We start from the raw sequence: 13,197 nt of genomic DNA on the forward strand, positions 1-13,197 counted from the left end.
TCTGTCACCCAGGCTGGAGTGCAGTGGCCGGATCTCAGCTCACTGCAAGCTCCGCCTCCCGGGTTCACGCCACTCTCCTGCCTCAGCCTCCCGAGTAGCTGAGACTACAGGCACCTGCCACCGTGCCTAGCTAATTTTTTGTATTTTTAGTAGAGACGAGGTTTCAGTGTTAGCCAGGATGATCTCGATCTCTTGACCTCGTGATCCGCCCGTCTTGGCCTCCCAAAGTGTTGGGATTACAGGCGTGAGCCACCGCGCCCGGTCATTTTTAAAATTTTTTGTAGAGATAGGGTCTCATTATGTTGCCCAGGCTGTTCTCAAACTCCTAACTTCAAGCGATTCTCCTGCCTTGGCTTCCCAAAGTGTTGGGATTATAGGCGTGAGCCACCATACCTGGCCAACGTTGCAAATTTAACTGTCTGACTCCCTGCAAAGGCCAAGGATAGTGTCCATTTTACTCATCTCCCCAACAGCTACTAAAGTACCTAGCAAGTAGGAGGTGCTGAATTAATTTTTACTGAATGAAGAAATAAACCCAGAACATTCAAGGTGAAGAAAGCAAACTCTGAAAGTCATCAGTGAAGTTATTATATAGAAGAGAGGCCTAGAAATGCAGCCAAGATTTAGGTTAGCTGTAGGAAAGAACTCTTTTTTTTTTTTTCGTCTTTCCCTATTTGCTAAGGGAAAATGAGGAACTCTCTTTTAGAAACAGAAAGAAGACAAAGTCTTATGACTGGTCAACTGGTGGTAGCATTCACCCTGCTGTGGGAGGTCAGGAGAGAGTGTGCTGGTTCCCAAACACCAGACCCATCCCTCACAGGAGATTTTTAATAATCGGTATGTCTAGAGGCAGGGGTAAGAAACTGTACTTTTTATTTTATTTTACTTATTTATTTTTTCGAGACAGAGTCTCGCTCTGTTGCCCAGGCTGGAGTGCAGTGGCACGATCTCGGCTCACTGGGTTCACGCCATTCTTCTGCCTCAGCCTCCTGAGTAGCTGGGACTACAGGTGCCTGCCACCTCGCCCGGCTAGTTTTTTGTATTTTTTAGTAGAGACGGGGTTTCACCATGTTAGCCAGGATGGTCTCGATCTCCTGACCTCGTGATCCGCCCGTCTCGGCCTCCCAAAGTGCTGGGATTACAGGCTTGAGCCACCGCGCCCGGCCTAATTTTTTTTATTTTTTGTAGAGATGGGGTTTTACTATGTTGCCCAGGCTGGTCTTGAGCTCTTGGGCTCAAGAGATCCTCCCACCTGCACCTTCCAAAGTGCTGGGATTACAGACGCAAGCCATCACACCTGGGCTAAAGCTGTTTCCTTAACATGGTAGAGTCCTTAGTCTTTTTCAAACCCATGGCAAATATTACAGTTCACAGTTAAGCCTGGTTGTGGTTTATATCAAGAAAAGACAATGATGGGTGTTGTCATTTAATTTCTTGCTCTGGAATTTCTGCAACACAGTTAAACAGAAACTGGAAAATAAGACAAAAAGGAAATGAAGGTGACATTATTTCATATTAAGAAAAACCATAGGATAATAAGGCTCTTGGAACAAATAAAGCACTGAAAAATACTTAGAACTAATGAGTCTTTATATTGGCCTCAGAACAATTTTAAATTATTTATCTTTTGCTACTAATAGCCAATTAGAATAACTCATGATAAAAAAAGAATTATACATAGTGGAATCAAAAGTTATAAATATCCAGGAACAAGTAATCTTACCAAGAAATAAATTAGATTTCTACGACTTAAATCACAAACATTTAAAGATATAAACATTGAGAGATAGAAAATGGCTTCATAAATTCAAAGGCTAAATGAAATACATTTTTCCCCAAATTAATATTTACTTGTCCATATACCAAACATTTATTGAGTGTCTGCCATGTTCCAGGCACTGTTCTTCTCTCAGGGAGTTTTGTTCTTGTAAAAGAGACTGACGAGTGAGTAGTATAGGAGATTGGAAGATTAGCCTAGAGGGCAGAGTCCTGTAAGGAGCTGGAAGATGAGTGCTGGGGGCTCAGTGAGGAGGTGACACTTGAAGGAACACTGGATGGCGATGAGGGGACAGTGCGAAGGCCCTGGAGCATAAATATGTGCTTAGTGTGCCCAGTGAACCCTTGGGAGCTGGGCTGTGGAGGAGGGTGCGAGAGGGAGTGTGCCTTTGAGACCATGGTGAAGGCTTTTCTCTGAGCAAGAATAGGAAGACTCAGCAGGGATCTGGGCAGAGGAGTTGAGAACTTTGGCAACAGTGTGGATTCTACCCTGTGGGGTTCAGGGCTGCACTGGGAAGACCAGTAAAGGAGCCGCTCAGAAAAACTAGGGAGAGACAATGGTGGTTTGGGCTTCGGTCATAACACGGAGGTGGTGAGAAGTGGTCAGAGGCGGATTTCCTGGTGCATTGAATATGGGATATGAGATAAGCAGAGGAGTCAGGATGGCTTCCCGGACTATGGTCCAGACAGAGGAAAGGATGCAGTGAATGTAACCTGAAGCAGGAAGTCTGCAGGTGGGACAGAAATGTTTGTCAAGGGAAGTGTTTTGGAGTTTGGTTTTGGACATGGTAAGTTTGCCAGTGTAAGGGGACATACTGTGTAGACATTTGGAAATATGAATCTTGGAAATATGAGGTTCTGGGTATGAGCAGAGTCCAAGGATGAGCCTAGGGATTGGAGAGCTGAAACCGGCAAAAGAAGCTAGGAGAGGCCAGTTAAGACAGTGAAAAGAAGCCAAGCATGGTGGTTCATGCCTGTAATCCCAGCACTTTAGGAAGCCGAGGCATGAGGATCACTTGAGGCCAGTAGCTCAGCAGCCTGGGTGTCATAGTGAGACCCTGTCTCAACAACAGTAACAAAAGAGGCAGCGAAGAGAGTGTTTGAAGGAGAGGGGAACGGGCAGCATACAGCTTATTGCTGAGGGGCAAAGTGAAGACCAAGGATGGACTGCTAGGCTTGACAGCATGGAGGCTGCTGGGGGCCTAGGCAAGTGCAATATTCATGTAGTGTCATTGGGCCAGAGGTGTCATTGGAGGATACTCAGAAAACACTAGGGGAGGAGCTGAGCTTTGTCAGGCGTGTGGGAAGATGGAGGAGAAGAAAAGGGGGAGTGGTGGTGGGCTGTCAGCTGGAGGAGCGAGGTAAGTACCAGGTGGGTGGCAGGTGGTGAGAGGATAGCAGCATCAGTAGATTGGAGTTCCTGATGGTGTGAAAGTGCTGTTGGAGCTGAGGGTGAGCTAGGAGCACGGGGTTGATGGCTGGCCTGTGGGAAGGTTGGAATTGAGACGGATTGCAGTGATTTGTCATGGAAGGCCTCTAGACATGACCATGGGGTGAAAGTAGTAGAAACCAAGGTCATCAGAAGGGAAGGAGGAATTTAAGGAACCAAGAGCCTGGGGTGTTAGAAGAATCATCCTCCTGGACTCACCAAGAATGATGGTGAGAACAGTGGCCAGAAATGTAAATCCACAAGTGAGGGAAGGGTCTCCTGTGTGTGTAGATGCACGACAAAAAGGAGGTGCTATATAGTCTGAAGACAGAAACTCCAAACTGGGAGTTTAGGAGAAAATTATGTCATGTGTGGATTTACTCAGCAGTGATTGTAAAGGACATCTGGAAGGATAAGAATGTTATGGATAAAAACATTCAAAGTTCCAGTGATAGAAACATCATGGGTTTGAGGGTAAACTCACAACACTGAAGGAGGCTACAGTGTACCTAAGAAGTTGGTGTGATGTGAAAGGAGGCATCGCTTATCAAAATGGGTTCTTCCTCATATGGGGCGTAGTAACTATTAAACAGTTAGTGAGGAGAAATTAATTTCGATCCTCACCGAATACAGCACATACCAAAATAAATCCAGATATTAAAGAGAGAAACATTCTAAATAACTACACAAGGAAAAAATAGAATTGAATATTTACCAGACCTCTAGCAGAGAGAATATTTTTCAAGGTTAACAAGGCAATAGAAGAAATCACAAAGGAGAATAACAGATTTTACTCCATAAAACTCCTACAGTATGAAAAGGTAAAGAGGTGAAATTTGCAGTTAATAGCTGCATTATGTGTGTCTGTGGAGATTGCTAAGAAAATCCCTTCTCCTTTCTGGGCTCCCACCTGACCACATATTCTCTGTTCTAGGATGTGGGCACTCCCCTGCTGTCCTGGTGTTTGCATGTCTGCCCCTCCAGGACTCTCAGTTCCTAGAGAAAGTTGTTGTTTTCTTCATTTTTGTAGGCACTGTGTTTATGTTGTTAGACCCACTGCCCAAAACCCTTCCCAGTAAATAGCCACAATAAGTCAGCAAATCAGTCCAAAAAGACATTAGGTAAGAGACAAATGCTTTCACTAATAATCTAACTCAAAATTTAAAATATAAAAATGTACTTAATAAATAAGTCGGAAGGGGAAAAAGTCATCATCCTCAATGCTAATTAAGAGAGTTTTGAAGCAAACAGTCTGCATGTAGAAATATAAAACCACAGGGATCTTGGAAAAGCAGTCTATAGTTTTATGAGAATCCAGACCTGTGAGGATGCTCGGATATTCTGCCCAGGATTCGCACTCTGGGGTATGCGTCTCAGAGAAATAATCCAGAGTGTGGAGACTGACACGTACACACGGGCCCAAAACACTGAAATCCAGTTAACCTTCAGTGTTAAATTAGGTCAATTAATAGTAGTGAATGCTCTCAACCACATAGAATGCAGGGCAAAAAAGGAAAGAAGCTGTGAAGATCACATAGGCATTTAGAATACAAAATGTGAACCACAGCATGTGAGACAATGTGAAAAAAACCTGTTAAACTGTCACTAGATTTTTTTTAAACTAGAAAAGATACAATAGATATTTGGAATATTTTTGCTTAAACCTCTTGTACAAAGAAAGCACTTGATAGCTGTTACCTTGCTGCTATGTTTGTTTCTTCAACTCATCAATCATTCTTCTGTATACCTAGCACTGCACCAGGCGCTGAGGTTAGAGAAATAACTAAGACTGCGCCCTTCACCCCTGATGGCAGGATAGGCAAGGTTGGCACCATCGTCACAACGGACCCTCATCGATGCCTTGGTGTGTGCCTGGCATGGTGTTGCAGCAGTTTATCACATTTAATCCTTACAGTGACCCTATGAAGATAGGTTTTGGGGTTGTTTCATTGGTTTTTTTGTTTGTTTTTTGAGACAGGGTCTTACTCTGTTGCCCAGCCTGGAGTGCAGTGGCACAATCATGACTCACTGCAGCCTTGACCTCCCTGGGCTCAAGTGATCCTCCCACCTCAGCCTCCGGTGTAGCTGGGGATACAGGCATGTGCTACCATGCCCAGCCAATTTTTTGTAGAGATGCGGTTTTGCCGTGTTGCCTAGGCTGGTATTGTACTTCTGGGCTCAAGTGATCTGCCCACCTCAGCCTCCCAAAATACTGAGATTACAGGTGTGAGCCACTGCACCTGGTCTAGATTTTGTTTTTTGATCTGCACTTGACAAATGATAAAATGGAGTCACAAAGAAGTGAATGTGATTAATTCTGTTTGGAGGCTCCGTAGCGAATCAGGGTCTGGGAGATGAGACCCAGTCCATGAACCAGACAAGGGCCTCAAGATGACTTGTGTTCAGTTGTCAGCAGCCCTGGAGTTCTGACTGTGTCAGGCATTCTGCCATGTGCTTTACCCACCATGTCTCATGCTCAGAAGGCTTTTGGAGGAAGGCCCTGTTATGATTGGCAAATCTAGTCAGCAGGGCTGAGAAGCATGCTCCAGGCCACAGACCCACGAAGTAGCAGGCTCTCATGCATGGGTGTGGTGCCATACGGTGCCCAAGCTCTGAACCATACCCTCAGTTGCTTCATCTGTAAAAGGAGTGAGGCACTGGGGTCGGTTAGATGCTTTAAATTTATGACCAATTGAAAAATTTTGGGGGGAGTTTTTTCAGGTTGGTTAAAAAATACCAGAGTTGTTATGAGGTCCCAGGTCCCAGGGGCACTGGCCAAGCTAATAGACAAGGGCATTGCCGGGTAAAAGATCTCACCAGAACCCTCTGTCTTCTTTCAGATGTGATGGATGTAGCATGGTCTCCCCATGACGCCTGGCTAGCCTCGTGCAGCGTGGATAACACTGTCGTCATCTGGAATGCTGTAAAGTTCCCAGGTCTGGGGCCTCCTCTGACTGGTTAACAGCGAGCAGTACTTCTTGTCAGTTTCTGGAGCAAGGGTTGGGCTGTCTCCGTAGTCTTGGTGGCAACAGATGTATGACAGTGGCCTAGGATTTATGTGTCTTGTCAGTTTTTCTTTATCGCTAACATTTGCTTAAGCTTTAAAAAGAGATTAATGCTTAAGAAAAATAGTAGCTGAGTGCTAGCATGGTATGCCACAGATCATGAGGGTAGTGGACGGGCAGCTGTTGTTGGGGACCCTGGTACTCCCAAACCTGCTATGTGCACCCCCACCACTGGGCTCTGGGCTCAGCTCAGTCACCATCTCCTCTGTGAAACCCTTGAGTAGATATGGCCTAACACAAACCCAGTTTTGCAAAAGATTGATTTTTCTAAAGTCACAACAGATGGCATAACCTGGCACAGTTATAACTAGTAAGATTCTTCTCATATTTTAGCTCTGTGTTTGAAGTATGCTTTCCTCATGGATCCAGGTCATTTTAACTCTTTGAAAGCCACCAGCATGTATGGAAACACTCAGTCTGGCTATGGAGAGGGCAACTTTAGAGACTGGAGTAGCATTTGGATTACAGATCTATATGGGGTACCATCGTACACACCTTTGTCTTTAGCCATAACTTACAAAAGACTGAGCCACTATGTGGCCCTTTGAGCTGGTAGGCCTCCTCCTTATCAGGGAGCTACCAGGGAGGCTAACGTCAGAAGTGCTGGTGTCACAGCCCAGGAAGGGCAGCCATAGGCAGGGCCGCTAGATACAGATAAGACCTGGATCAGAACTGGCCCCTTGGTGCCTGCCTCCTTGATGCAGTCATTTCTTTAATTGGCTTTTGCCTTGATGGAGATCAAATAAGGAGGCCCTTCTGCTTCTGCCTGGTGTGGGGGCTGGCCAGGGCAGACTGCTGAGTCCCCTCTCTTGCATGTCCATCCCATGGCCCATGGATTGAGGTCACATTTTCCCCAGATGACATCTCTCCACATTCCTTTTTTCTTCACAGAAATTCTAGCTACTCTGAGAGGTCATTCTGGCTTGGTCAAAGGGTTGACATGGGACCCTGTTGGTAAATACATAGCCTCTCAAGCTGATGACCGCAGCCTAAAGGTGTGGAGGACGCTGGACTGGCAGTTGGAGACCAGCATCACCAAGCCTTTTGATGAGGTAAGTGGTGACAGCTCAGAGAGCTGAGCCCCAGCAACTGCCCCAGCCCCTTCCTGACTTCTGTGTGCAGAGAGGGAGCTGGCCATGGGCCAGGCCACCTAGGGAATGCACCGAGTCTGGGGGCCTGAACGGATTCACCAAGGCTCTCTGGGGTGGGACTCTGGCCCTAAGAGTCAGATAATACAAAATCCTTCATTTCTGAGATGCTGTTTAATTTCCATCTTTGAAATGAAAGGGATTTATAGTTTTGTTGTTTTTTGTTTGTTTTGTTTTGGTGATGGAGTTTCGTTCTTGTTGCCCAGGCTAGAGTGCAGTGGCATGATCTTGGCTCACTGCAACCTCCGCCTCCCAAGTTCAAGCAATTCTCCTGCCTCAGCCTCCTGATTAGCTGGTATTACAGGCACCCACCACCACACCCAGCTAATTTTTGTATTTTTAATAGAGACGGAGTTTCGCCATGTTGGCCAGGCTGGTCTCGAACTCCTGACCTCAGGTGATCTACCTGTCTCAGCTTCCCAGAGTGCTGGGATTACAGGCATGAGCCCCTGCACCCAGCCCAGATTTATAGGTTTAAAGTTGAAGTGAACCTTAGAGATGTCTCCACATCATTCTGTCACCCAGCTCACTCCCACAGACGTGGATAAAACTGCTGCTTATAGTGTGGAATTTCCTCTGAGCCTCCTGCAGAGCAGCTTGCTGGGGGCCAGGGCAGGATGGAGGAGACTCTTGTGCCATCCCCTGTGCTTGTTGATATGCGCCCTGCAGTTCAGGGGCCTTTTTTCCTGGCTGGAGTTAGCAGTACAGTTTGCACATTTGGAAATCAGACTGCAGTAGCTTCTCTAGTATTTTACTCTTCCTTTATTTGAGTTCTGATTTCAAATGGAATGAAAGCTCAGGATCACCATTGTTCATTACACATTTATTAAGTGTCTACTGTATAGAAGGCAGTAACTGGGCACAGGAAGATATAAGTGGATTGAGATGGAGTCTCTCCTCTTGAAGCTTAAAGCTGCTTAGGAAAGACAGGCATTCCCATTAGTTGCATGATGATGGAGTGGTCCAGAGTGCAGAAACAACCCAGGAGAGGTGAGTGCATCAGGGAAGACTTCACAGAGCAAGGGACACATGAGTGAAGGTTTGCAGGAAGAGCAGGCATTTGCCCACTGGTCAGGATGACTGCAAAAGTAAGGTGATAGTCATATGTTCACTTCTCCCCGCACAACACCAGCTCCTGGGCTAGGTATATGACTACTGGTTTTTACCTTACTTAGTTTTGCCCTGAAGAGCTTTTGCTCCTTCTGGAGTTCTTCAGGGCTCTGACTGCTAGGCATTGGGGTCCCATGAGGTGGACTCCTAGGGACGGCTTTAGGAGTGTTATAAGTACCAGCAGGAGCTGGTAGTACTCTTCAGCCTCTACTGGGTGGGCCCATCCTTCCGGGTAGGGGGTGGATCTATGGCCTAGGCTGGGAGCTGAAGTGGGTGATTTCACTACACGCAGGCCCTGGTTTGTCCTGTCCTGCTCTAGAGCTGTGAAATCATGATCTTAACCCTTAAGTCTTTAGAACTGCCCTGGGCCCACCTTGAGCTTCAGGGAGCTGGCTCTGGACCCATGTCATCTCATTTTGCAGGAGGAATAATGTAAAGGGATATTCTGCCTCAGTCCCCAGTCCAGGTTGGGGGAACAGTGCCTTTCTACTGTTCCTTTTACAGTTTATAAGGACGTTACAAACCTCTTCTCCCTTGCAGGTGTCCTTACCACACTTTGGGTGAGGCAACAGGCTCAAGAGAGTAGGTGGTGCCTCACGGTCATCAGCTACATTACAGACACAGGCTTCTGCCAGGCTCCTGGGTTAAAAAGGGCTTTTTCCTCACCAGAGTATATCTTGAGGATGCTGTGCAGATGCCATGCTGTGGGTTAATAGGTGCTACACAGAAGAATTGGGTCAGTGGCCAGAGAGATTTGGCCCACACAGAGGCTATGGTTCAAACAGGTAGCCTTCCTGCAAATCTCCTCAGGGCCTACACTTCTGTACTGTATTGCTTTGTTCAGCTCCTCTGGGGGAGTATAGGATGCTGCAGTTTCCAAATTCATTTCGCAGAGCCCTTTTTGGTTGGGCCATCTGGAGACACAGAAACTGTCACTGTTGCCAGAAGCTTGGGGTGCATGCTCCACCATCACACATTTATAAATTGAAGTTTAACTTTATCCTTGAGGCCAGAGTTTTGGTCACAATGGTGACCATGAGCTCCTTTCAAGTGCAGATGCTTCTTTCAGTGTGGAGGAACGACCCATGTGTTGCGGCTCAGCTGGTCACCTGATGGGCATTACCTAGTGTCTGCCCATGCCATGAACAACTCAGGCCCCACTGCCCAGATCATCGAACGGGAGGGATGGAAGACCAACATGGACTTTGTTGGGCACCGGAAAGCTGTGACTGTCGTGGTGAGTGCCCAGGGAACTGAAGGAAGATGGGCTCCAAGATTCAGCAAATATTAATTCTTGGTTTATTTTGAATAGTTATACTTAAATATTTAAAAGCTAGTTTTACAAAGTAGAGTATGTACTTGGTTGATTTCTTGGCAAACTTTACATGGTAAACATCACCAAAATCAGTCTTGGGTTAGGAACATTGTAGCTCCACATCAGCCTTTTACACACTCAGGTATGCTCAGGGGTGCCCAAGCACAGTGCCCCCCTCACCTGGCTCCAGTGATTACAGGTAGGATTCTGGTGCACCCACTAAGCACTGCACTTGTCCCCACACCTGGCAGCATCAACCACAGGTGCAAGGCCATGCCATAGATCACTAAGTTGGAAGCTGCTGTCATTCCTTAGGCGTGAGGTTGTCTGGCCACTCGTCTTATGCTTCTCCATGACTTTAATTAAATAGTGTCCTGAGAGAGCCCAAGGCAAGCCGTTAAGTAGTTGCAAATAATCTGTGAGAACCAGGATTTTCTCAACACTGGGCAGCCAATAAAATAAACAGATTGGTGGGCTAAAGTTGATATAAACTTAAGGATCATCCAAGACCCTGAAGAAAATGGACTCATTTTTGCCTGTGTTTGAATAGATAATAAGTATCTGCCGGATGCGGTGGCTCACGCCTATAATCCCAGCACTTTGGGGAGGCTGAGATGGGCAGATCACGAGGTCAGGAGTTCGAGACCAGCCTGAGCAACATGGTGAAACCCCATTTCTACTAAAAATACAAAAATTAGCCGGGCATGGTGTCGTGCGCCTGTAATCCTAGCTACTCAGGAGGCCGAGGCAAGAGAATCACTTGAACCCGGGAGGTGGAAGTTGCAGTGAGCCGAGATTGTGCCACTGCACTCCAGCCTGGCAGTAGAGCAAGACTGCATCTCAAAAAAAAAAAGATAATAAGTATCTATATACTGTACCTTAAAACACAAATTTTGTATAAATAAAATATTACATATTAAATTTTTTGGTTTTGGAGTCCGTGTAGGGTTTTGTTTGAACCAGAGCTTTGTTGCTAAAGTCTTTGGAAATCACTGCTTCATGGTTAGTGCTCTACCTGATTCTCCCATGCAGTCCTCACAACCACTTCATTAGTGGCTCTGGGAGATCACGCCGCCTGCCTATGGCTCACAGAGCTCCCAAGGCCCTGCAGCCTCATTGGTGTTGGAAACAGTAAGCCCAGGGACATGCCTCTGAGTTCCATATTCTTCAGTCTCTATGCACCCCGACCATTCCTGCCTACCCTCTGGAATTAAAACATCTCTAGGCTACCTGACATCAGACTTTTAGGAACCCTCCTTCCTCTGCCCTCAGTTGTCCTAGGTTGGGGATTCCCAGAGCGCCCACCCGCTTTAAATCCAGGAAGGTGGCTGGGAGCTCAGTGAGTGCTTTCATCCTTTCCAAAAACAAAGACAAGTTACTCTGGGGGTAGCTCCCTGGACTAAGCAGCCAACTAGGCACCTTTGTGTGATATTGCCGTGGCCACTGGCCCAGGGAGATCACAAATGACTCTCTGACTAAGCAGATCTCTGCTAGACAGTTATGACAGAACAATAAATGCAGTGAGGCAAGAAGAAATTTAGGACTTCAGAGGTTCACACCCCTCCTGCCCATCCCCTTGGCCTCCCTTAGGAGATAGGGAGTGAGAAGGTCTTTGTTTCTGAAGCCCCCTTGCAGGCTTAGCTTTTCTGCAGGTCCTAGGGCTGGCCCTGCCAGGCCAGAGGGAATTGAGAAGGCTAGTTTCAATAGCTACCCATCCCCTCTACTTGGCATGCTTCAGAAATGGAGAGTTTGGTAGTGCTAGTTTCAAATCTGCATTTCCCAGCTTAATCATTTGGTGCCTCCGCACATACTTTCTGACCTCCCTAAGCCTCCTTTCCATCATCAGCCAGATGCCTCATAGGTGGTCAGGAAGATGAAATGCATGCTCAGTGCCTGGACTCAGAGAATGTCTGTGGGAGACTCCTTTCAGCGGGTTGGGACTTGGGCACAGGGGACATGCCTCATGCTTGATTAATTATTTTTAACATTTGTTATTTGGCTTTAGAAATTCAACCCAAAAATCTTCAAAAAGAAGCAGAAGAATGGGAGTTCTGCCAAGCCCAGCTGCCCGTACTGCTGCTGCGCTGTTGGCAGCAAGGACCGCTCGCTTTCTGTCTGGGTGAGCTTGCTATCCTGAGCTTTTGTTGCAGGACGGGAGGTGTAGGTTGGCAAAGTAGCGAGTGGAGGAAAGAGCGACCTGCTTTGGGTGATGCTCAGAGTGTACTTCTACTCTGCACCCGGGGTCAGCCCCTCCTTGGAAGCTCACAGGCTCTCCTGCTCTCCCAGAAGGAAGTGCTGAAGACTGGGTCTGTGCCCAGCCAGGAGAGGCCACCTTGACCCCCAGCTAGACCAGCTCTTGTGTCCAGGCTCGGGCAGCACCCTCAGTGGTCAATGCCATGAGCAGCATCTTGGGCTTGCTTCCCAAAATCTTTATATGGCCGGGCACGGTGGCTCACACCTGTAATCCCAGTACTTTGGGAGGCCGAGGCAGGCGGATCGTGAGGTCAGGAGATTGAGACCATCCTGGCTAACATGGTGAAAATACAAAAAATTAGCCAGGCTTGGTGGCGGGCGCCTGTAGTCCCAGCTACTCAGGAGGCTGAGGCAGGAGAATGGCCTGAACCCGGGAGGCGGAGCTTGCAGTGAGCCGAGACCACGCCACTGCACTCCAGCCTGGGCGACAGAGCGAGACTCCGTCTCAAAAAAAAAAAAAGAAAAAAAGAAAAATCTTTATATAAAGTGTATTCACCTGAAAGGTACAGCTTGGTGAGTTATCATACATGTTTACACACCAGTGTCATCACTCCCTAGAGCACTCCTTTTTGTCCCTTTGTCCCTCCCCAGTCAAGACCTTCCTCACCACCAAAGCAACCACTCTAATGGCCTGTTATACTGATGAGTTTTGCCTGCTCTTGAACTTCATATAAATGCAATTGTGTGGTGCTTGCTTCTTTGTGTCTTCATTTCTTTTGCTTGGCACAGTGTTTTTGAGATTCGTGTATGTTGCTGCACTTAACAATATTTTATTCCTTATAATTTCGGTGTAGCATTCCACTGTATGAATACACCACAATTTGTTTATACAGTCTCCTGTTGATGGACATTAAGGTTGTTCCAGTTCTGAGATATTATGACTAAAGCTGATATGAACATTCTTGTATAAGTCTTTATGTGGACATATGTTTTCATTTATTTGTGAGTACATACCTATGAGTAGAATGCTAAAATTAAAGAAAAAAAAAAAAGATAGTACCAGGTGTCAGCAAGGACATGATAAGCTGGAACTGATACAGGTGTTGCTGACAGGTGTTTACGCTGGCATGAGCACTTGGGAAAACTGTTTGGCAGTTTCTA

At 46.6% G+C, this 13,197-nt stretch overlaps 1 protein-coding gene across 7 annotated transcripts in view; it reads left to right on the top strand.

Moving 5' to 3' along the window:
* HIRA (histone cell cycle regulator) overlaps positions 1-13,197 on the top strand; it is a 107,511-nt gene that overhangs the window by 29,006 nt on the left and 65,308 nt on the right. For 5 of the 7 annotated variants that reach the window (XM_017856659.1, XM_017856663.1, XM_017856660.1 and 2 more), the window contains 4 exons: positions 6,046-6,141; positions 7,162-7,322; positions 9,598-9,765; positions 11,849-11,962. In XM_017856659.1, coding sequence (XP_017712148.1) covers positions 6,046-6,141; positions 7,162-7,322; positions 9,598-9,765; positions 11,849-11,962 — 539 coding nt within the window. Of the gene's footprint in view, positions 1-4,897; positions 5,070-6,045; positions 6,142-7,161; positions 7,323-9,597; positions 9,766-11,848; positions 11,963-13,197 lie in introns of those variants that run through there. The other 2 variants (XM_017856664.1, XM_017856661.1) reach the window with 2 other exon arrangements.

Source organism: Rhinopithecus bieti, unplaced genomic scaffold (assembly GCF_001698545.2).
Source record: "Rhinopithecus bieti isolate Rb0 unplaced genomic scaffold, ASM169854v2 scaffold_44745, whole genome shotgun sequence".
NCBI classification, from domain to species: domain Eukaryota; kingdom Metazoa; phylum Chordata; class Mammalia; order Primates; family Cercopithecidae; genus Rhinopithecus; species Rhinopithecus bieti.